Source organism: Notechis scutatus, chromosome 3 (assembly GCF_049901735.1).
Source record: "Notechis scutatus isolate UNSWTSFEM ecotype Mainland chromosome 3, rNotScu1.2, whole genome shotgun sequence".
NCBI lineage: Eukaryota > Metazoa > Chordata > Lepidosauria > Squamata > Elapidae > Notechis > Notechis scutatus.
This window is the reverse complement of record NC_142011.1, coordinates 44404634-44430052: the sequence shown is the minus strand read 5'-3', so window position 1 is coordinate 44430052 and position 25419 is coordinate 44404634. Positions and strand designations below refer to the sequence as shown.

The window sequence follows — 25419 nt, the reverse complement described above, 5'->3', positions numbered from 1 at the left end:
TTAGGAAGAAATACTGTATATAATTAGTTTATTTGATCAAAGTTAAAATATGGTGTTATTTCTGGTAACCCTTAATGAACTTTCTGCTGACACTGGGACTAAAAAGATTATGTTTTATGGATTTGGCTCTAGATAAGAGGTGGGATATGGATGAGGAGTTATTGATGTAAATAAAGGTAGGCAAAGACTTATTAACATGTTTATACTTGTGTTGAAGGTTTTTCTTTCTTTTCTCTCTCTTCTCATATTCTTTTCTTTTTTCTTTCTATTTTGTACATTCTTTTTTCTTCTCTTTTGCATCTTTCACTCTTTTGCATTTTTCTTTCCTTTAGTTTGTATTAGATTTTATTATTGTAGTTAATTATGTTTATAACTTAATAAAACTTATAAAATTAATGATGACAAAATGTATCTTTTTACAACTGTACAAGAACTGCATTACATTTTTTCATTCAAGGTTGTCACAATGTTGTTCAGGAGGAAGAAATTGAACTAGCAATGATTATATATAATGTATCTCCAAAATCTGAACTATATTGGCTTACTGTGGTTAGTAATGATATCAAAATTTGAGGACAATTAATTACTATGACTCTACAAACTAAAGAAAACAAATGGTCTCCATGTCTTTAAAATCCTATAACCTGCTATATTCTTCCTCTTTCTCTTCCTGATGTGAGAAACATGAAGGGGACTTATGGCATTTGAAATTATGCTTCAAAGCCAGTAATAAAGATAAACCCAACAATCACACTCAAATGCTTAATCAAATATTTATTTATGAAAACATAACACAATAAACATTATATGTGTCTTCAAATCGTTGATTCCATAATGATCGGATAAAATCATTAGCATTTCAAAAGATGGTTAAATGTTTTTTAAAAAATAGTTTTTCAAAAGCACATCAATAGCTAAATTCATTCAGAACTCAGGGATCGTAATCAGCATCAAATGCTTTTGCCTTCAGTTTTGACTTTAAAATATCTGTATGAGGATGATGATTCTACATGGCTTAAATCAGATTCATTGTAGTGAATGCAGAACATTTTAGTATACCCAGTTAATACATTTATTAAGCCACATGGGGATGGTTGCAAAACAGTGGAGGGTCTGCAGACTACCCAACTGACATCCTGCAGTTATCATGGAAATACTCAGACTGTTAATTTGCACAATAAAACACACAAAACAAAAATATTTTTAAATTTATTCTTATTGCACTTTGATGCTTGGGCTTTTTCTGTTTTTCAGATGTAACTGAGTTTAATTCACTCAATTCTTGTGATTTGGTTTAAAGTAAAAGATTTAATTCTGCCTGCTGCTCAGAGTTTTTTCGAGGTTGTCCCATTCTTCAATATATTGACATTTAAAGCATTCTAACATTTGGTATCAGTGGAGTTTTTAAGTGTATTGTAGCCTGAGACTTTGTAAAATTGTAAAAGCTCCAAGGAGAGGGCAATCATTGGAGATCCCTATACAACCATATTGTTATTGTATTATAGGTGTAATCGTTGCTGTGAATGCCACTATCAATGGTTCAAAAAAAAGAAATATATATTGTAAAACCCTAAAAGTGCAACTAATTTGGGATTGAATTTTAATTTATCTATTTTACTGCCTTGAATTAAAAGATCAATGGTTTAGATGGGGTCCTCTCCTTATGTGAAGCCCAGAGCCATTGCTTTTATTGTCTTCTCTTCTCCCAGATGAAGGTCCAGGGTGCACAAGATTTAGGGTGGGGTGATGAAAATCCCTGTCCAGTCCTGAAATGTATTTAGACCACTAGCCATTATTGCTCAGCCTAAAGACATCAGAATAAGGTTGTCAAAAGAACAAGAAAAAAAAGGATAATCATTCTAATGCTTCCTCCCTGAGCTCTCCAGAGAGAATACAGTATGCTTAATTTTGGGTTAGACTAATGGGGAGGAAATCCTTCCATGCCCCCTTATTAAATAACCCAGTATTTTATGAAAACACATTGCCATTAGGATCTATAGAATTTCTGCCTTTTATAGGAAGACAACCAAATCACATGCAAAATTTCTGAATATCATTTCAAAACACAGTTGGTTATGTTTATAAGATTAAGAAGTTTATGGTTCAATTTGAATAAAGCTGTTTAACTCTTTAAACCAATATATCAGATGCAGAAGGGTATAATTGGATAAGTTGTGATGACACTGAAATTATCTGAGAAATTATCAAAATGAGTATATGTTTGCTGATTCCAGTCATGATCTGTCTTCAATCATTAAGGCATAATTGGTTTTCACTGATCTTCAGAGCTGCCCCAAATGATATTATTCAGCTGCTTGGTCTGAGGAGGATACTTTAGAAGAAATGTTTTCTGACTGAAGCAGGAATGTTGTGTAAGCCATTTCAGCTTCCTCTTTAGAGCCCTAAAACAAATAGAAATCCCAGCATTATTTTAATGGAGCCTGAGGATAATATGATGAGGTATTTAACCAAATTTGCCACCTGCATTTTAAAACAGTCATCCCCAAATTGGATATTCTACAGGTATGTAATCTCAGCTCCCCAAATTTTCCAGTTATAAATTTCTGGTCCAAATTTGCCTTAAATACTAATAAATGTATTACAACATAAACTTTAATACTACAATTTCATGTTAGTATTCATTATACTTCATCCCGTATGCAATTAATCCCTACAATATTAGGAATCTAGACTGCATGAGATCATTGGTTTATTTAATCCATTATTGACATTAATGAGAAACAACTTTCAAAGTTTCAAATCCAATTCCCCCCCCCCCCCAACCAGCAAGAAACAGAACCGAACCCTGAACTGTTGCAGGATTCTAAGCTATGTATCTTCCAGTCTACAATACAGGTACAATATTTCAAACAATATGGCTTACAAAAGATTTGGGGGAACATTTTAGAATATCAAATAAATAAGCTGTTAACTTAAAATTATTAATGTCAAATTACATATGAAAAGAAAATAACATGACAATCTTTTTTAAATGGTCCTACATCCATTGCCTTTTTTACGCTGCTCAGAGTCCCTTCTGGATGAGTAGTTATGTAAATTTGATTAATAAATAACTAAATCCAACTTCCAAAACCATTACTATGATGTGATAGAATAGTACTATGAAACAAGAAAACGTTTATTTCCCTCAAAATGGAATGGAAAGATAGCCAACTTTACTCCAAAGTACAGAAAATTCTGCAGTTAGGGACAATCATGAGAAAGCTTGTGCTTGACAAAGTATTGCTAAAAGAGACTAAGATATGAAATACAGTGATAGAGAAAAGTCCCTGCATACCATCTTAAACTCTAAAAGTAAATAAATATACATATAAATAATATTAGCCCATTATAGCCCTCTCAAAAAAAAACAATTTGCCCTTACCCTCTTTGGTTTCTTTGATTTTCCATCCTCCTTGGGACTGCCAGAAGTGCATGAATATTCTGAAAAGAATACAAGATAAGATTAATGTGAAAAAAGATAACTTCATGTATCCATCAATTCTATAATTGGCAAAATAATGTAGCTTCATTGCTGAAGAAGTGACAATTGTATTTGGCTGATAAGCATCAAGCCATAATTAGAATACATTTTGAATAGCATTACCATCCTTCTTTCCCATTTGGGTCTCATGAAACTCTTCCAGGTGTGCATTGTCCTTTGCCCCATACTGTCTCACATTCTCAAACTCTGTCATGCTGATATTTGTCCTGTAGCTTCCAACTGATACAAGATCTATAAAAAGGAAAAGAACATTTCACTACAGTTCGTTCCATCTTAGATTCTATGTACATATTGTATTAATTCTAGGAGAGAAAAGCTGATGTAGATTGTAGACTTATTGCTGAAATCTTATTGTGTAAAGCAGAAGTATTGTTTGAAGGGGCTACCCCAGATCCAGCTTGGATCAGAAAATCTCACAATATGGTACTTGCATTGTTCTATTAATTATTGGGCCATAATCCACAGGTGTGATAGATAAGGTTTTAGGACTAAATCTAAGCTCTTCATTCCCCTAATATTGCACTAAAGAAACCTATAAATGGTGACAGCCCTAAAACAGATAACTTTAATTCATTCCTTCTGGATTTTTTAAAATTATTCAGCCACAGTACATTTATAATCCAGACAGTAAAGTTCCTAATTTTTATCTTGTAATTTTATTTCTATATGTAAAAATTTTCTTTATTCTATTTGATGCACAAAAAATGCTAAAGCTATCAGTATACAAATTAAAATGGTTTCCAAGGAGGTTATATGTAGTATAGGCTCACCAGAATTTCCAAATATTCTGAACTTCTTTATGGTAAAGACAGCGATGAGAAGTAGAAACACAATTCCAAAAGGTATCAAAGTGGCAAGAAGAACAACAGAGTTCTTATTTTCATCATGGCTGGAAAAGGAGAAGAATTGGCATAGCAAATATACAGTATTAGTACAGTCTTAATAATATTTTTCAGAAAGACAGTGAAGAAGTTCCAGAACTTAATGCTGTAGGAAAGAACATGATTCCATCAAGGCTCTCTTATTTTAATATTTCCATCTTGGCTATAATGAAGAGATGGGAAACATTAGCTTTTAATTTCTGATTGATTGTAGTTTTCTGTGTTTGCAGAAAAAAGTCTACAATATCCACATATGGCCACAGTGATGTACAGAAAAGAACATATTGTATAGACCTGGGGAAGGCACTAATCTCAGTAGTAGTCAAATATACAAGGGAATTCTGGGTGTATATGGGCCATCTGCCTGTAGAATATCCTGTTGAGCAAGCTTAACCATCATGATACAAACTTGGTAGGGATGGGCTTCAATTTTTTTAGCAAGGGGCTCTTTGCCCTAATGACTGGCTGGCTGGGCGTTGCTGGGCGGTCCTGTGGTTGGTTGGACATGGCTAGGTGGTCATGTGACTGGCTGGATGTGGCCAACGATGTCACTTCTTTGCCCTAATTACCTAAAAAAAAAAGATAATATACCAAAAAGTTGTTTATTATTTCGTGCATTTAATACTTAAATAAAAGACTAGGTGAAACCAGCCAGGCTTAATAGCAGTGACTGTGAGAGGGATCTTGGCGTCCTAGTGGAGTTTCTGGTGAATTACATGCAGGGGTAGGATTCCAATTTTGTAACAACTGGTTCTGCGGGCATGGCTAGGTGGGTGTGGCTAGGTAAGCATGGCCATGGGTCTGGTTGGGCATGGCTTCTTTTTTTTGCAGCAACCCCCCCCCCCCATCTTTTGGGGCCTTCTGGGCCTCAGGGAAGCCTCCTGGGGGGGATTTTTGCTCCCAGAAGGCTTCCCTGGGACTCAGGAAGGAAAAAAAATGGATCATGGGGTGGGGAGGGGCTCACAGCAACCCTCTACACTCCATTTTGGGGCCTCCTGGGCCTCAGGGAAGCCTCCTGGGGGGCATTTTTGCTCCCAGGAACTGGTACAATCCCACCCCTGTTTACGTGATTCTTATTATTTGGAAATTAATCCCCTCAGAGGCTAGAGGTTATGTTATCTGATTTTCTCAATGGCACTCCCTCCGGCAAGCGCTTTATCTAACTTGACACTTTTATGAGGTGTGAAATGCTCTTGGCTAAAGGCCAAGAAAGGAAAAAAAAACCTTGAAAAGGTGTTGATTTATTATTCTAGTCTTTCTGGGGTTATTGGGGGCTCTCCAAGTCCTGCAGAGTCTTAGCTAGGGGCTCTCCTGACCCCCTGCGAGCCCCCAGCAGCCCACCCCTGAAACTTCGATTGATTTTAAAAATCTGATTAAGACTGAGATTGCCTGAAACTTGTTATATTTCTCTTATAGAAATAAGATGAATTCCTGAGCTGTGTTTCTGTGCAATTGCACAGAACTTAAAACACACCAACCTGCCACTCCTTGCATCATCTCTGGCTCTCCAGAATTGCAAATTAATTTTGCTATTGTTTAATATTATTTAAACCAATAATTATATGCGGATGCTGTTCCCCTTAAATACTTTTGCTTCTCTGTATACATGCATTCATAAATCATTAATTATTTTCAAAGTTGTTTACCTGCCTGCTGAAGTTTCACTTTCAGCTGCCTGATTAGCTTTGTCTAAGGGAGAATTCCTATTGACAGGATTTATTCCAGGAATGGCAATCTTACTGAGATCTTCATTGATTCTGGATGCTTCTTCCAAATTTAGAAGTACTATTTAGAAGTATTTGGGGAGTTGGTAACCCAGAAGCAAAGAGAACATAGAAGGCAAGAAAAAAAATCAGCAAAAAAGATCATACTTAAGTTATACTCTTCTACATAAGTCAGCTAATGAAGACAATTATACCATAGACAAGTATACATATTCAATCAATGATGAAATATTCTTGGTTAATTTTTTAATCACAATTTCCTATTTGCTTTTTTTCCCCTTTGGATATACTTCTTGCAAAAACCTAATGCATCCTACTAACTTTACTAAAGGACCCATAAGGAAAACTGTCTTATCCTGTAATATGGAAAGTAATTTCTAGTGAATGTTCAGGAACCCAAACCTTTTGTAAGGAGAGCCTAAACATATATGTTACACATTAAGTTGATTTCATATGACTAAAATAGTAATAAATTACTGTGTCTACTTAAAGACTAAGGAAACACATGGTATATATTTTCATGGGTGAGAGACCACTTCATTATATGCATCTGAATGAATGGCAAACTGAGAAATCTTATATTAAATGATGTGTTAATATTTTACATGCAGGCAGAAATAAGAGGCTGATAGTCATGAACTAGATAAATACATTCTTCTCAATAAATTCACTCACAAAGAGCAACAACAACCATAAGAGACCATCGTATATGAACTGTGCTTAAATACCTCAATCCACTTCTTACTTTGCTATTGAGCCCCTGCCTATGTTAGCTTGTTCATGCAAACAAGCTAACTTCACTACTGACATGGGCTGCCTCTTGCCCACACCCTCTTATTTTTCTTGGTGACCTCAACTTACCTCTTATAAATTGGACACTAAATGAATGTACATCTGTATAACCCATTCATACAACCCTGTACAATGCCGTTACCACACTGGGACTGGATCAATTAGTATATAACAACACTAGACTCAACAACTGCCTTGACCTCATCTTCTGCAACAGCTCAAACTCAATTTATGGCCTACAAATACAGGAACCATTTTCAAACAGTGACCATAGCATGATTGACTTTTGTCTAAATTTACACCCTCTCAAATAGGATCATAACCAGAGGTGGTATTCAGCAGGTTCTGGCCAGTTCTGGAGAACCAGTAGCAGAAATTTTGAGTAGTTTGGAATACCACATCTGACTGGCCCCGCCCCATCTATTCTCTGCCTCCCAAGTCCCAGCTGATTGGCTAGGTCTTCTTTTGTTGCCCTGCACAGGAGAACAGAGCTGGAAAGCAAGTTAGTTAGGTGGGGAGGGAATGGGATTTTGCAGTATCCTTCCCCTGTAGTGGGGTGCAAGTGGAGATTTTACAGTATCCTTCCCCTGCCACGTCCACCAAGCCACGCCCACCAAGTCATGCCCACCAAGCCAAGCCACACCCACAGAACTGGTAGTAAAAAAAAATTGAATCCCACCACACCAACTGGTTTAAAAAAACCAGTTATGAACTCATAGCTGCCGACTTATCATCTCTTGATTGGCACATTCTGTTCTCTGGCTGTAACACTACAGAAGAACATTATAAAACCTTCTTGTTTGAACTTGAAAGAGCCATTAAACTATATGTTCCATTAGTAACCCCCAAAAACAGAAACAAAAATTTACCCCAAATAATAAGAAAACTTCAAACTAAAAAAAAAATCCTTCTGGCGTAAAAACAAAACCAAATATGTAGCTAACTTTAAAAAACAATACCTTATGCCAACAGATAAAGGCAGAATGTATTAAGCAAGAGGAAAATCTACGCATGAAATCCACCCATGCCTTCTATAACTTTGTAAACACCAAACTTAAAGACTTAAAGATTCAAAAACCATCCCACCCCTAAAAGGTCCTAATGGGAAAGACTATAGCGATGAAGCCATGAAGGCAAACTTCTTCAACACGTTCTTCAGTTCAGTATTTCTAAACAGTAATGGCTCATACCCCACATTTCCTAATCATACGACAACTAACTGCAACGATTTACAAATTGACTTTATTGAAGATAATGTAGAAAATGCACTACGCCACCTAAAACCATCCTTATCTATTGGCCCTGATGGCTTATGTGCATTCTTCTTAAAAAAAGCTCCCCACTACCATAGCAGAACCCTTAAGCATAATATATGAGATATCATTCAGAATCAGCTCCTTACTTTTATGGTCTTTAGCAACGGTCATCCCTATTTTCAAAAAAGGTGACCCCTGTCTGGTTGAAAACTACAGACCAATCTCATTGTGTTGTGTCACTTGCAAAGTTATGGAATCAATTATTAATCAATGCATTACCTTCCATCTAGAGTCAAACAACTTACTCTCCAATAAACAATTTGGTTTTAGAAAAAAATTGTCCTGCAATTTGCAACTTCTACACTGCAAAAACATATGGACCACACTACTTGACCAGGGTAAAGCAATAGATGTAATTTACATTGACTTCTGCAAAGCCTTTGACTCAGTGGTACATGACAAACTACTATTAAAATTAAATTCTTACGGCATTTCCAGATCCCTTCACAAGTGGATTACTGCATTCCTGTCAAACAGGCAATAAATAGTAAAAGTAGGAAATGCCCTATCAAACCCTGCAACAGTTATCAGCGGTGTCCCCCAAGGGAGTGTTCTAGGACCCAAACTCTTTACACTCTTTATAAATGACTTTGGGATCACCTTATTAGCAACTGTGTCCTCTTCGCTGATGATGTAAAGCTATTCAACACCACCGTCAATGCTACCGTCCTTCAAAAAGACCTTGATTATGTGTCTGAATGGTCTAACAGTTGGCAACTCCAAATCTCGACCAACAAATGCTCTGTCCTACACATTGGTAAAAAAAAAATCTATATACCAAATACAAGCTAGGTGGATATGACCTTGTTGATGACCCTCACTCTGTCAAGGACCTTGGAGGTCTCATATCGAATGACCTAAGCGCCAAAGCTCACTGCAACAGTATTGCCAAAAAGGCTTTAAGAGTTGTAAATTTAATTTTATAAAGCTTCTCCTCTGGTAATACTGATTTGCAAACTAGGGCATTCAAAACCTTTGCTAGACCAATACTTGAATTCAGCTCTGCTGTCTGGAATCTGCACTGTATATCGGACATAAATACAATTGAGCGAGTCCAGAAGTATTTTACCAGAAGAGTACTACATTCATCTGTTCATAACAGAATACCCTACACCACCAGACTTGAGCTTCTAGGCTTAGACAATCTTGTACTACACCAGCTAAGATTGGACTTAAGCATAGTACATAAAATCATAAAATCAAATCAAACGTCTTACCAATTAGTGAATATTTCAGCTTTAACCATAACAACACAAGAGCAAACAACAGATTTAAAGTTAATGTAAACCACTCCAAACTTGATTGCAGGAAGTACAATTTCAGCAACAGAGTGGTCAATGTCATGAATTCACTACCTGATTCTGTTATCACCTGCTCAAACCCTCATTCCTTTACCCTCAAACTAAACTCTATTGACCTCATCCCATTCCTAAGAGATCTGTAAGGGGTGTGCATAAGCGCACAATCGTGCCTACCATCCTTGTCCTATTGTCCCCAATTATTAGTTCCTATTTCTTACATTTAAACTTACGTTTATTCTTATTTCTATTGTATTATAAGATTTTGACAAAATAAATAAATAAAAATAAATAGATCCAACCCTTGTTCCATTATTTTAGGGGCACACCTCACTGATCTAATGGCTTTTGCTGACACATACAAACATATCTAGCTCTTGATAAATCATTTTCTATAATAACTCCCTATATTTCAGTATAAGACAAACAAGGAATTTTTGATGCAAAAACATAACTATACTTGAAATATCCAGTATTTTTCTTATAACCACACAGAATGTCAAATTCAGACACTAATCGTAGTCATAAGTTGTAGTAAGCATTTTTGTAAAACTTTATGCTAATTCAATAATTGTCTTGGGAATCATCAAGTATTGTAGTGTCATAAGATGACTAAGGTTTAGCAGACGATCAATTTTAAACCAGCCTGGTTAGATGGCAGCACCAGATAACTTTGGTCAATTAAGTAGACTTGGCCTTGGTTAATACTTAGATGGACACCACCATGAAATACCAGGGCTACAGCTAGATTGGGAAGATGAGAAAATCATCCTCAAAGAAGTAACAGTTCTATGCTGGTGAAAGAAATAACTTCCAATACTTTGACATGTCTTGGATTAAGTGCAGCTGAAAATTGGAAATATAGGGAAATTTGGTTCCCTATTAATTAGACCCACCTCCTTGTACTTGCAGATGCAATGCAACTGTTTCTCCATATTGCTGTCCATGTTTGACACCACACCAATACCATCCTTGGTCTATGGGTGTCACCTGGTCAAAGTTCAAAGATAAAGTTCTACTATCTTTGTCACAGTTAACTACCAAGCCGGTCTGGTTTTGTTCAGATGAGATGAGAGGTTTACATTCAGTGTTCTTCCATTTGCACCAATATTTCTGTTTTGTAAAATATTTGCATGGATAAGAGCATGATATAGTCAGAGAGGAGCCAGCAACAGCGCGAACTTGTTTCTTTGTTAGTAATGAAGGTTGCCCTGTGTCAGGAGAAAGGGAAAAAAGTGTAATAACGCCTATCTGGTCTACATAATACAGCTTATTTCCCCACTAAATCTACATAGCTATAATGCAAGCAGAAATCTAGCCAGCCTTTCCTTGGCACATAATCAAATGGGTAACTATCACACTTGAATTAGGCAATTAACTAATTTAAGAGAGATAGTTCCCATGAATCTTTCATATGAAAACATTCATTATTAATGTGGACAACCACATACACACATTGCATTGTGATATAGTAGTTAAAGTGTTGTGAAATCTTGATTTAAATCTCCAGTTAGCCAGTTAAATATCTTCTTGAAAAAGTTTTTTTTCCAAACAAAGATGTTACACAAGAAGATATGCAACAATTTATATGATGAAAATAAATTATTCAGGAATGATATTTTGAATAAAAATTTGTCACCAGATATGGAGAGGAAACAGAATGAGGTTTTAAAAATTAAAAAGGAAATAAAAATGATCATCCTAGAAAAAAACTGGAATAATTTCCGTTTGCTGCATTTATAAATGAGACTATTTAAAATAGTAAGAAATTTGTAATAAAAATCAAAAATCATCTGAATGGATTAGAAAGACTGTTGTTTATAGAAGGAAGAAGGACTATTAAGTCAGTTAATTTTGTCAGAGATAAAATAGAATATGTTGTTATTTTGGATGGTTCCTTTTGGATTTACTGATATCGTAATTAGAAAATGTGCTTACATTTGACATGATGTAGAAGTCTTTTTCCTTTATGTACTTCTTTTTGAAGTAATTTTATTAAGACTTTTGGAAAGAACAATAAAAGATAATATGAAGTCAAAGAAAAAGCTGCAAATTTCTGAAATGTGGATGTGCTAATGTGTTAGAGTAGACACATAAAATATATATTTGAACAGAATAAGTTGGTATTTGGAAAGTTGTATATTGGAGGTTGCTTTTTGGAGAAATGATCTTTCTTTATCACATTAAATTGGAATAGTTTTTTAGTTTGTTTATATTAAGATATTGGGACCACTTTATGTCTTTAAAATAGGATTTATTCATGCCTAAGAGTTGAGATGTGTATTGTGGAGTATTATATAAGTTAATTAAAGCTTTGCTTGGATCTTTTGCTGATAATTGGATTGAAAAATAACTACATATTTGATTTGCTTATTGTTAAGTTATGGGTTATGAGATGAAAAGTTTTACATGTGTTAGCTAAATGGAAGTGAAGATTGTGGAATTGTTTATACTTGCCATGATGAGGGTGGGAGGTACTTTCGGGGGGGGAGTAGTGGGGCTCCATTTATACTTTTTTAAATTTAAAAATAAATAAAAATGGGGAAAATATTTGAGTTATGGTTGCATCCTGATCAAACATGTAGAAATTTAAAGATGAAAATTATTCAGCTGACACTGAGATGTATTGTCTATCCTTCTTCTAACTAAAGTAATAGCTTAGAAATTTATTTATGGACATCTATAATTTCAAAATTCTGTAAATTCTGTACCTGGTGGACAAATTGTGATATAGATATAAAGACTGCTGTCTGTTAGTACCCACTATTTCAACAGCAAATTAAATTTCTGTTTCTATATACCTTTCCTACCAAAATAAATCAGAATTTAAAAGTACAGCAAGCTAGATAAATTATTTATATATGTGTGTGTGTGTTTGATTAAATAAATTTATATTTATTTTTAATTTATTACAAAAATCTTGAAATGCTTTAAATTAATTCAAAACAGTTTTAAACTAATAAAAATCATGAACAGTGGGAAATGATACTTTCAAAGCAAAGAGCAGCTAGTAGAATTTTTTGCTTGGATATCAGCGAGGGAGACAAGAGTTACTTCCCCTTCTTATTTAACTTCCTAGTTAACATATCCATATTATTTCTATTATTCTATTCTATATTATTTATTCTGACTTTCCATCTGGGCTTGGAACAGCACTCCCCAAAGATTCAGGTGGGCCAAGCCAGCCTGCCTTTCAAAAGGACTTAAGGACATGTTCTTCTGCAAGCCCATTTTAATTGTCTGAATATGTGAACTGTCTTTGGTTCAATAAGTTTTAATTTGCTGAGTTTTAAAAAAAAATTATTTAGCTACCTGAGCAGGTGGTCTATATGCTGAATATTAATCATGTGGAATAGCATTTTTCTGTAAATATATCTTATTTAAAACCAAGAGAATGGTTGGGACGGCTTAGGTTCATTTTTCCAGGACTCATTAAATAGGCAAAAGACGTTTCTGAGATACATTACATCAAGCAGTACCTTCTACAATCTTCACCTCTACTGAGGACTTCCTTTCCCCTTTTCCATTAGTCATACACCAATAATAGCCTATGTCATCCTTTTCCAGTTGGTTCAGTATGATAGTGAATGTGCCATTTTCTGGATCATCATGCATCACAAGTCTTCCCTCATAGGAATCCATCACAAAGCCATTACTGTTTATTAATTCAGTACATCCACGTTGTTTCCACTTGCACCAGTATTTCAATGTATCATTCTCTTTTGGTTTATAATGACATTCAACAGTGACAGAACCACCTTGGACTCCATTTAACACTGACTGTTGTTCAGGTGCCAATCCATCTACGGATAGAAACATAGAGCATAAAATTATAAAAAAATGTTATTATAATTGTTTTCTTGATTAGTTATGTATTTGTAGAGACAGATTTGGAATCCAAAAGCTCTTTCACTTACCTTCATAGACATGTAGATCTAGCTTTTTGGATTCTCCATCTGCTCCATAATTCCCAACTCCACAAAGATATAAACCTGAATCTTCTTTTTTTAATTGGCTCATAATGACACTGAAAGATCCAGGTGTACCAAGATTGGTCAACAGAGTTCTTCCTAAGTAGGGTGGTTCCACATTTCCAAATGTATCAATCACAGTGTAACAATTGGTCTTTGTCATCTTGCACAGGTATTTTCTGTAACTTGCATACTGAATACCAAAGTCACAAGTCATGCTCACTGTTTTTTGATGCTCAGCATAATAAAGTTGTGCTTCCTCGGGTAGTACTTGGTCTGCATTAAGGTAATGACAAGTCTTTAGATGCATTTATTCTCCCTTCCCTTATGCTGTCTTCTTGCAATATCACACAATGGTTTATATTAGCATTTTGACTAGTAGTAATTTATTTTATGTTAGCATTCTAGCTACAACTACAACAGATAAGTAGGATCAAAAGTAGCTTGATAAACCATAAGCTTGATCAAAACTCTGGTGATCCTGGTAACCTGTGCCTAGTTTGGCACCCTACAAATTGTAATCATTCTCTTAGCATGAGAGAGCTGTTTGTGGATTTTGGTCACGAAAAGTGCTGTTCCAAAAGCAAAGTGTTTGTCTACTTTTCTCTCTGGCCAGCTGATCAACATGGACTGTTGTTTTCCTATTGCAATTAATGACACAAAACAAAACAATCTAGTTTCCTACATTGCTAGTGATGAAAGCACAATATGACTAATTGTTAGGGGTGGGGGAGAAAGATCAAGAATGCTTTTTTTATTAGTACAATGAGTATATGGATATGGTATGCTGTGCATGTAAATGAGTATATGAAGGAACAAATGTATGCATGCAATTCTTAACCCTGGTTTGGCACTCTGTTCTGATTTCAGATCCTATGTCCTATAATGTCATTATACTATCTTATACCACAATAATAAATAAATAAATAAAATACACTCTTGGAGTAAAAAACAAATTATTTTTGTCAATATATTTTAACATGGTATTTCAGACTATATTAACATTTTGTGTTTTTTTCCCCTAATGCCCAATTGTGGTATGGAAACAAATCACTGAAAGACACTTCAAATTTCAATGTCTACTTTCTGGCATAACAAAATGCAGCAAACAACTGGAAACCTGAAGACATTTTTACTCCCTACCCACTAAAGTTTATACCGAGCTGTAATCCTTTCCCCATACACCAATTTTGTCAGGTAGCTCTTTCAGAGAATGTCTTCTTAGAATTAAACTATAAATGCATAGATTTTTATTAAAGGGGGAAACATAAGACAGATAAATTGTCTTCACAAAGTGTACTTATTTTAAGAAATTCTAAGCTGTGCATTTATTTTTAAAAAGTATGTATGTATGTATGTATGTATGCATGTACGTATGTATGTATGTGTATGTATGTATGTATTTATGTATGTATGCTTGATACCTGTGCTTTGCCACGAAACTATGTGGTCGAGCTTAGTTTTTGGGGACGAAAATAAGGGGAAACAATACTGCCTCTGCCTACCAGCATCCATCAGTATTCATCTGGCTAGCGTCCTGTCAGTGGAGAGTTGAGGGCTGTTTGGAAACTGAACAGTATTTGCTGTATGAGCAAGAAGGAGACAGCAAGGAGTTTGGCCATGGCTTAGCTCAACTGTTCTGTACTAAAGCTGATTGGTGCTGTGAAACCAAAACTCCTCTCCTCTGCTTGTGTTTTGCATTTGGAACAGATTTCTTTTCAAGTGGGGATGGGGATAGAACTCCTTAGCATCAGAGCGTGTTAATAATAACATAGGAAATACTAATGCTCTGATGGTCATTTAGAAAAATCCTTTCTTAGAAGCCAAGAGGAACATACGCGCCAAATTTCAAGTTTGTAAGCTTTACGGTTCTGGAGATTTTGTAATGATGTGTGAGTGGTATTTCGCATATCTGAAACGTTGCTACAACTTTAAAAGAACAACTACAATGACGTGGGAAAATACCCGAACCAAGCCGAACACCATATATATATATATATATATATATATATATATATATATATATATATATATATATATATATATATATATATATATATATATATATATTCAATCTCTAATACAATTCATGAAATATTAAATAACAATGCAATAAAAATATAACAGTGAATTACCAGATAAAAATACAATTATTTAAATGCTTTGGAAAATTATGTAGGGATGAGACCACAGAAAAGGTCCTTTCATTTATAATATCTCATATATTTCTCTTAGAGATGGGTGAAATAAACCTAATACATTTTTCTTAGGGAAGATCCACATTTAGCAATCTTAATGTATTAGACAATTAGAAAACAGTACCTTGAGTAACTTCCAGCTTGATTTTAAAAGACAATCCATAGTCATTTAAACCAATGCCACATCTGTATAGACCCACATCTTTCAATTTCAGGTCTGATATTTCTATGATGAACATGCCATTCTCTGGAAAGTCAGTTATGGAGGCTCTATCTTTGTAATCTTTGAGCACAAAACCATTAGATGAAATAAAGGTGTAACAGCGTCTTGTTGATTCCTTGCACCAGTACTTCCTGGAATGAATATTCACACTTGTGGGAGGATAGAAGCATTTGATACTCACAGAACCGTCCATCAATCCAGTTACCTGATTTGGCCCAAAGAGGACATTTGAGGCTGAAACTGAGAAAATAAAATAATATGGGAACATGTAAGTATATGTATACTTATATAATACTCAATATATCTGACAAATGTGTTTTTCCTGACAAAAAGAAAAATAACCCTTATTTTCATCACTGACATTCAAGTGGAACTTCAAGCAATTTCTCATTATTAGTTTAGTTTAGTTTGTTGTCATTGCACCTCATACAATGAAATCAAACACCATCTTCAGTGCACATCATGACCATGAAAATAAACACAAACAAACATCCTTCACACTCCACACATTGAACCGAAAACCCGCAACACTGCACCAACACTGCACTATACAGCAGAATTCAAAAGAGCTACTGCCCTGGGATAGAAGTTGTTTTTCAACCTATTTGTGCTTGTTTTTAAGATTCTGTACCATCTACCAGATGGTAATAAAAGGGTGCCCAGGATGAGATAGATCTTTGAGAATCTTTTGAACTGTCTTAAGGCAGCGGGAGCTATAAAGCTCTTCCAAAGAGGGGAGAGGGCAACCAATGATCTTCTGGGTAATGATGTTAACCCTCCGGACTCTGGAGTGCTTTCCTATCTGCCACTGCGCAATTGGCAAATCATACAGAGGTACTGTAAGTTAAGATACACTCTATGGTGCAGCAGTAGAAGGTCACCAGCAGTTTTTCATTCAGTTGTTGTTTTCTGAGAAGTCTCTGGTGGGCCCTTTTGACCAGTGCTGCAGTATGAGCACCCCAGGTCAGGTCCTCTTTTAAGAAACTTAAAACTGGCCACTTGCTCCACTCGGTCTCCATTGATAAGCAAGGGCTGGATGTCTGATCTGTTCGTTCTATAGTCCACTATAAGCTCCTTGGTCTTATTTGTGTTGAGGACCAAGTTATTGTCTCCACACCACACCACACAAACAACCAGTCCACCACTGTTGTATCATCTGCAAATTTAGCAATAGTATTACTAGCGTTAGTGGAAATGCAGTCATGCACATAAAGAGTTATTTCAGTTTTCTGAATAAAGCAACTAAACCCAAATTTTCTAACTTTTTATTGTCAAGAAATTCAGCATAATAGGAATATTGGAGCCTTTCCCACCCCCCCTTCTGGAGTAGGAGCTGAACTGATTAATTTGAGGGATTCATTGTCTCAATTTCCTAGGGCAACTGAAGCTGTCAGCATTATGGGATCATGTCTGTCTGTCTGACTGACTGACTGACTGACTGACTGATGATTATTGTTCATTTAATGACAGTTCAAAAGTTCAAAGGCATTAGAAAAAGTGACTTATGACCTATCCTTAGAATGCAGAACAGAGAATCATAGGGAAGGAAAGGACCTCAGAGGTTTTCTAGTCCAACCCACTGTTTGAAGTTAGGAGTGTCACACCACCTCTGCAGTCAGATGTTTGCTATTTGGGCAACTGGCTCACATTTACAACAGTTGCTGTGTCTTGTGATCACATGATTGTGACTTGAAAACTTGCCAGCCAACTTCCAACAAGCAAAGTCTAGGGAAGCCAGATTTGTTCAACCACCGCATACTTTTTTTGGGGTACATTTTACTCCTTTCTATTCTTTTTTCCTTTAAGTTTTGTTTGTATTAGATTTTACTATTATAGTATTTTTAATAAATATATATACATGGAAAGAATCAAAGCTGAACTATTTAAACTCAAATGTTTTAAATTCTTCTGTACTATGAGTAAAATATTTATTTGATTTAATTAGATTTGTTTTAATTCATTATGATATATGAAATATATATGTAGTAAGTCTGCCTTGATTGTTACTTGTGTATTTGCTCTGTCATAGGTGTCTGTGGGTTGAAAGCCAACAATGTGTGCTAAAGGGACAAACTACACCTACATTTTGTTTAATGTAGTTGATTTTTTTAATGCTTATTTAAATACTCACCGCTTTCAAATTCAGCCTGGATAAAAGTTAAGACCAAGACAAAGAACAGGAGAGCCATTTCAAAAGATAGTCCTGAAACCCAAGGTTCCTTGAAAAAAAAAATTTTTTTTTTAATAAATTAAATAGCCTTGTAAATATAATGTATCTTAGATGTATGCATAGATTCAATCAAGTAAATAATTCAGAAGAACCATGAGTATATAACATCATGAGAATCTACATCACTAATATGAAGATTGTATGGACTGGAACTTTCTTCAAGGTACAAGTAATACCGGTGGACTTAAAGGGAAAGGGCATTTTATCTTCCATTACTACCGAGCTTTCAGCATCTACATGGTTGCATTTCAAGATTATCGGTATTTCCCAGATCACTAATTTTGTATCTTAGGACTTCAGTCCTGCACTCTCTTACTTGAAAGAGAAGCCCTGTGAAAATAATGAGATATGTCTCAGAATATTCAAATACTGTGCTGCTATCAATCACTATCTACATAAACATATAGTCAAACCTGGTAGCTATGTGCAATAAAAGCACACACCCTTGCTTCCAAACTAATCTGTATTATGTGCTAATAACATTGTCGTAGGCATTAAAAAGGAAAGCAACTATACAACTTAACTTTGCATTAATCAAAGAGCATTTATGACTTTTGAACTTTGTCACCATGCAAACAAAAGACACCTTTAGTCAGCAGAAGCAAATAAATATCCAAGGTATATGTTTCTGGATGAAATGGAAGTCAATTTAATTGATTGGCAGCCACCCAGAGTTTGATTTATGATGAGGGACTATAATAATTGTTTTAAATAAACAAATAAATTGCACAGTTCTTAGGAAAAAGTAAATTGATGGGTGAATATTTGTACCTAGAACAGTCAGATAAACCAGATAAATCACTACATGTAAGAAACCAGATAAACATTATGTGGAAGAAATGTATTATAACTACTACACACGGTCACAGTGATTGGTTTGCACAACTTGCCATGACTAAAATGCAGAATCTGGAGTTCCAAGTTGCACTAATCTTCAACCCACAAACACAACCCACTCCCAAATTGTGATATAGAAGGGGAAGATTATTATGAGAATGAATGAAACTAACTATAAATTCAACAGTAAATGTAATCACATGTATTCTCTTGTCCTGGCCAGGGATATCTGGGGAGTTAGAAAAGTTAAGAGGGCAGCTATGATGACATATGTGTATGTGCTACACATATAAAACATAGTTAGACCTTCAATCACGCAGCCAACAAATTGACTTTGTTTAAATAGCTGCATCCAACAAACAATGATAAAATATCAAAACTCGTATTGCATTTGTCAACGATGAATATCAGGGTTCACGTAACATAAGCATGTCATTACATGTTGTAGTAGCCCATTTTCATTATCATACTGTAGAAGGCATGTTCCAAGCATATAGCCCTAAATCATATTTTATGCCCTTGTCATAATTTGACTCATATACTTTTCCTAACTGGACAATACACTTTTATTTATTTTTCACAAATAACTCAAGGCAGCAAACATACCCAACATATCTTCCTCCTCATATTTGAAATTTAATTTAATTTGAAATTGTAGTTAATTATTTAATTTGAGATTGTTTCTTCAAAACTAGTATTATGCAAAATAAATAATTTTCAGTACTAAACATTCACAAAACAATTTAGCATTTAATACTATATTCATACTTTGCTGGCTAATCAGTTAATTGATTAAAAAAAGTAAATGACCTTTAATAGTTTTATTTCTTCAATAGCCACAAGAGGGCATAGTTGTCTTCACCTACAGTCTCCACATAACTTTTTTCTTCCTTCCTTCCTGGGCTAATCAATCACTTTATTGCAATACAGAGAAGAAAATATAAATGTAAATAAAGACTTCTTCCATTGTTTACGCTTTGAACTATTCTCATTTGATTGGCTAAGGGAGTATGTTATTAACTTTCTCAGCCTAACAACCTTCAAACTACAACTTTAACTTCAATGTAGGGGCGGTTTTTTTTCTGATTTTAGTGACATGTGTAACTTAGGTTCTTATAGTCTGAAAAGAGTGAATGAATGAAGAAATAAATAAAGAGAAAGAAAGAAAGAAAGAAAGAAAGAAAGAAAGAAAGAAAGAAAGAAAGAAAGAAAGAAAGAAAGAAAGAAAGAAAGAATAGAAACTTTGCAATTTTGTAGCATTAAAAGTGGCTAGCCTATGCCTCATTGGTTAATCTCAGAGACACTCCTGTTCTTTGCCAAACTGAAAGTTGTCTAGCAATATCATTCCAATGATATGCATTTCAAATATGAAAATTTATCCTAATATCAAAAATAATGTGACTCTTTAATTGGAGGATTACACTTAGAATTTTAATTTTTTTTCATATGCATTATATCCTCATCCCTCTGTTTCTCATGGTTTCCCTTCTGGTATTTACCATCATTGGATCAGTATCATTTATTATGCAACTTCTATTAAGTTTTCTTAAAAAGAAATGAAAGTTTTCAAAAATTTGACCGATTCTGAGATATTACATTTGGAATAGATACTTCTAGCATACTTGCTGGCTCTGAATATTGGAGACCTATCTTTCTGCAGATTTTTTTTTCTTCCTAGCAGTTGCTTGTTCCTAACTGACTGTGACAGGCATATTTACAGTTTCCCTTGTATGTTTATGAGAAGATCTTATTTCATCAAACCTCGTTTGTGGTCTTACAGAAACTTTCCTAACCAGTCCATTTCTTCAGTGTTTTTAAGTATTTCTCCTTAATAGAAATCAACCATCCTCTGAAACCTGTAGACAAGACTTTTTCTCTCTGGTCTCTAACTCTTCATATTTACCTTTATCATCCCCCTAAATGTTGTACTAATATTCAGACAGAATTTTTTTAAAAATAGACTTAGCTATTTCATGGAATCAGTGTCCGAACCAAGACAGAGATCAACTAATTTTATAATGGACAGAATAAAAGTCAGTTTTTATTTTCAAAATGGTAGATTTTTAAAGGTTATTTGGAATCCAGATCCACATCAAAGAACTTTAATCATTAGACTCCAATTTAGAAACTAACCCAGGTGCTTTCTCTACCTTTCCTCTTTCAGGGATTATACCAAAGTGAAATTTGATGCCTCTGCCCACTGTCTGGTATAGGCAATTTTGATAAGGTGCTACAAAACAAAACTCTCTACAACTTTACCCCATTACTGTGTTTTGCTACCTACCTTTTTTCTTCCCCTATTTTTTTCCTGGCATTCTCCTTGCAGTCTTTTACACAAGTGGTCATCAAAGAAGAAAAAGAGAGTCCTAGGCTCCTGAAGAGTTGCCAAAACCACTCCTTAAAATTCTAAGTTTACATCAGATTTGATCTTTGTTCCTTGTCTACTTTGAAGGAGAAAAATGAAGTTTACAAGATAAATGTTTGTGTTTTCAGTCATAGTTTACTCTGAGCAAACCAAATCCAAAACCTCACAGGGGCTTAATAACTTAAATTATTCTAAGCCACCTGCTAAAATAGGGTTACTTTGCAAAATGGCGATAGGGTAGGGGTCATCTGTACTTTGGTGAAGGGATGGAGTTCATAGAATGGGTGATGCACCTGGGAAGGCCTATTACCAGGTCCACACTCCATGTACTACTCAAGGGGTTATAGAGAGACATGCAGTACAAATGGTCATTCATTGATGAACATATGACTAATTTAGAGACTTACTGTGTTAGATATGCCATGCATCAGGGCCCATGTTGCTTTAGGAAAGTTGCATTTAAAAAAATACACATGCAATTATTTTTGTACTTCATACTTGTTTTGCTGTGATTTTACTTTTGTGCGGCATTTTTGTGTACTGAACTTAAGAAAATTATTGGAAATCATTCCAAGTAAATGGTATGAAGATACAGGAATTTGGCAGAAGCTACGATAATGTCACAATGATACTGCATTACAAAATCTGTGGCATTTGCAGAACATGAAGATGCATGCAATGTCACTTCCCTCCATAGTGGACACTTGTGCCTGAAAAGTAGAATAGAACTGTGGGTATGATTATTAGGAAAGTGAAATTTTGATCCAACTTCCTTATTTGTTAACAAGAACAAATGGATATTCATGTAAATGCCCAGGGAGTGATGTTTTCATCTGTTATATTTTCAGAGACTGTTTTAAATTACCCAAAGGATTTATTTTCTGGCCTTCAAGTATGGACTTTGTTGTAAAGGGTATTTCCCAGCAACAAAAATCTTTTATTTCCTCCTTTGGTTAAATAATCTTTTATTGAGTTTCTTCCTCTTGCTAAGATATTGCTCAATGACTAAATGCTTCAGGCTGTTGATTAACTGCTAAGCAGTGAAAAAAAGTTGTTTAAAATTTAGAGCCCAAAGTAACTTTCAATACACATCCTAGCTACTGGCTTCATTAAAATAAACAAATGTGAACCTGAGGGCACTTATCTGAGGTGGAATTTAATGTTCTCTTTCTGTTGACTTGACTTTTTTCTTCTATTAGAAGCCTTACAAGGGGTTAAAAAACTCTTCTAGAAGTTTGGAGAAATCTCCCAGAACAGATTTGGAAGAAGATTGTGTCACATGAATTCATTTCAGAGTTCTTCATCAGCTTTAGGATGGGAGGACCATTTCTCTTATAATCTAATCACGTATCTTGGCAACACTTAATACCATCCAATATTATATACTTCTGGATTATCCCATATTAGTTAACTTCTACATAAATCTGTTGTACAACTCACTCTGGAGTGAGGTCTCATTCAATATGCTGATGACACTCAATTATATACTGTTACCCCAGGATGGTCTGGAGATGCTAAGAAAAATTTGAACTAATTCCTGGAGGTTATATGAGATTGGATGGGGAGAACCAAGCCCAGAATAAAGCCAAACAAGACAGAATTCTATGCACCTATAAACAAAATAGCTTTGTGATAACTTCAACCTGGTAATTGCTCCTGATATGGTCATGCTCCTCCTAAAGAGCTGACCCATGACTTTCATTCAATGTTGCTGATTGAACAGAAGGTGGAAACTGTAGCCTTGATGATTGGAGTGTTCATACTATAGCTTTGCTAGACTTTGGTTGGTGTGCCAGTTATGGCCCTACTTGTTAGGCCCAGCCCAAGAAGAACATAGGACATTTCAGCCAAAGTTCAGTTCTTTATTTGCTCATATTATAGTATATAGTATCTATAGACAGAATCTTGCCATACTAAACCTGTATTACTCTAATCCTAATAGATATATTTTGAAAGATTCTAGGAAATAGCTATCCAAAATATCTTCTTCTTTCTCCAGTCAGGCTCCAGATTATGCTGTCCCTTGTCTCGCTTCCCTTGGAATATGGTCCCTTCTTCCTGGGAAATTCTGCTTCACTACTATCTATTGCATCACCTCCCCCTTCGTAGACACAATCCATCATATTACCTTATGTTGGATTATTTCAAAGCACTCTACCTGATTAAAAAATAATGTGGAGGATGCAATTGGTTTGGACTGTGGTAACCAAATTGCTAGCTAGGAAATCTATTATTGCAGAGCTCTGCCCATCTTGAGGTTACCACATTGATTCCCAGTAGACTTCTGGGCTCATTAAATGTGATGGTTACATGGAGGGCCAGGATAGCCTCACCATACATGATTATTCTCTCCAACCATCTCTTTCCCAGCCCAACCATCTGGGAAAGCTCAACTTAGATTACCTCTTCATAAAAGTCAACAGGAGAATATACAAGAGATAGGCCTTATCTATGGTAACCCCCATATTACAGAATATTCTGGCCCCAGATGTAAGCTTGGCTTCAACTATACTTGCATTTAGAACATTTCTTTTTCAATGCACTTTTGTCCCTTTAGCTTTTGCTAAAACCTTCTCTACAACTACCATATTCCTAGAAAAGTCAGAGTTAGTGCTTCCAAATCTCCACAATATGTAGCTTTTTTGTTTGGTACACATCTATCAACCTGTCTGTCTATTATCTGTGAGTCTGTCTGTCTATCTATCTATCAATCATCTCTGTGTGTCTGTGTGTCTTTGTATGTATACAATATGTAAATCTACCTTAGAATTTAGCCATTATTAAAATAAAGCTAGGACATGAGATTGCGTGGTCTGAAATATTCAACAGGCACCATGAAAGAAAACTAAAGGCAGCATCTCAACATTGCTGTTCATTGCTTATCACAACAGGGAAAAAGTGAATCATCCAGTACAAAGAGAAATTTGACTAACTAATATAAATCACGGATGTGTATCAAACTATAGGAACTTGTGGTATAGTCAGACTTAATCTGAACAAGTAAATTTGCATGTTTGCTCTTTTACCACCTGGCTATGCAGTGGTTTAGAGTATTTTTAAAACTCTTATTATTCATGTAATGATTTATGAGAAAAATATGTAATGCTGTTCCCAGCCTTACTTCTGCTATTACTAAATATTTAACAGAGTTGATAGAGTATTAGACCTATTTGAAACTGATAATGTAACCAATTTCTTCCTAGCTGATCTTAATTTCTGCAAAAGGAGATCTTTTCAGCAGTATCTCATTTGCCGTACAGACACTACTATTATGCAAAACTCTGTATTTACATCTAAAAAGTAATTCTGAGGTGTGTGCGGATGTGAGTGTAACTTTCTTAAAAAATCAAATATTTAAAGTTGCATAGCCCTATCCCTTTAAGAAATGTCATTATAAACACACTGAAAACATATAAATTTAAACTTCACCGTAATTTCTTAGCAGAACTTTGGAAGAAGGCTGGCAGCTTTCTAAAAAGATTTTATTCATGTAACTATTTATTCTAATACTGAAAATTGCCAAATTGCATTGCAGGTTGAAGATTTTTTCCAACTTCTATGATATTAAAAAAAAGTGCAACACTTTCTATTGTTGCTATCAGAAAGTAATGAAATCAGAGGTTTAATCAAACCTAGAGGAATTTTGACAATTTTTTTCTAGGCATCGCAACCTTTGCCTATTATAATTTTTTTAATGACCCATACGTTTTACAATGTAAAGCTCTCTTGGCCCTTGAACCCAATTGCATAATTATTTGTATTCTGGTTAATGGAAGCTCATTCTGAAGTGTTTGTGTTAATTCATGTTTCCAGGGTGCCTGCTCCAAGTATCCCCTTGGAAACTAAGGCAGATTCTAACAATTATATATACAATAACTCTAACAATTATATATACAATACATACATACATACATACATACATACATACATAGACTGCCAAGGAAAGGAGGATTTATTGGATGCAAAATTCTTTACTTATGCTGTATAATTCACTTTTTCATTCTAAATTATATTTTAATCCTAGATTATGTTATTGTATGTCTTATTGCCAGAAAGTGAATCCACAATATTCAAATACA

The 25419-nt window shown here is 35.0% G+C and overlaps 1 protein-coding gene across 4 annotated transcripts in view; it reads right to left on the bottom strand.

Moving 5' to 3' along the window:
• Positions 1-759: 759 nt before the first annotated feature.
• Positions 760-25419, bottom strand: part of PIGR (polymeric immunoglobulin receptor) — a 33343-nt gene continuing 8683 nt past the window's right edge. For 2 of the 4 annotated variants that reach the window (XM_026676772.2, XM_087959601.1), the window contains 10 exons: positions 18040-18127; positions 15810-16148; positions 13434-13763; positions 12996-13319; positions 10413-10727; positions 6033-6171; positions 4276-4394; positions 3608-3736; positions 3386-3444; positions 760-2402 (listed from right to left, as the gene is read on the bottom strand). In XM_026676772.2, the coding sequence (XP_026532557.2) occupies positions 2304-2402; positions 3386-3444; positions 3608-3736; positions 4276-4394; positions 6033-6171; positions 10413-10727; positions 12996-13319; positions 13434-13763; positions 15810-16148; positions 18040-18097 (1911 nt within the window). In that variant the 5' untranslated portion in view covers positions 18098-18127 and the 3' untranslated portion in view covers positions 760-2303. Of the gene's footprint in view, positions 2403-3385; positions 3445-3607; positions 3737-4275; positions 4395-6032; positions 6172-10412; positions 10728-12995; positions 13320-13433; positions 13764-15809; positions 16149-18039; positions 18469-21259; positions 21330-25419 lie in introns of those variants that run through there. The other 2 variants (XM_087959602.1, XM_087959603.1) reach the window with 2 other exon arrangements.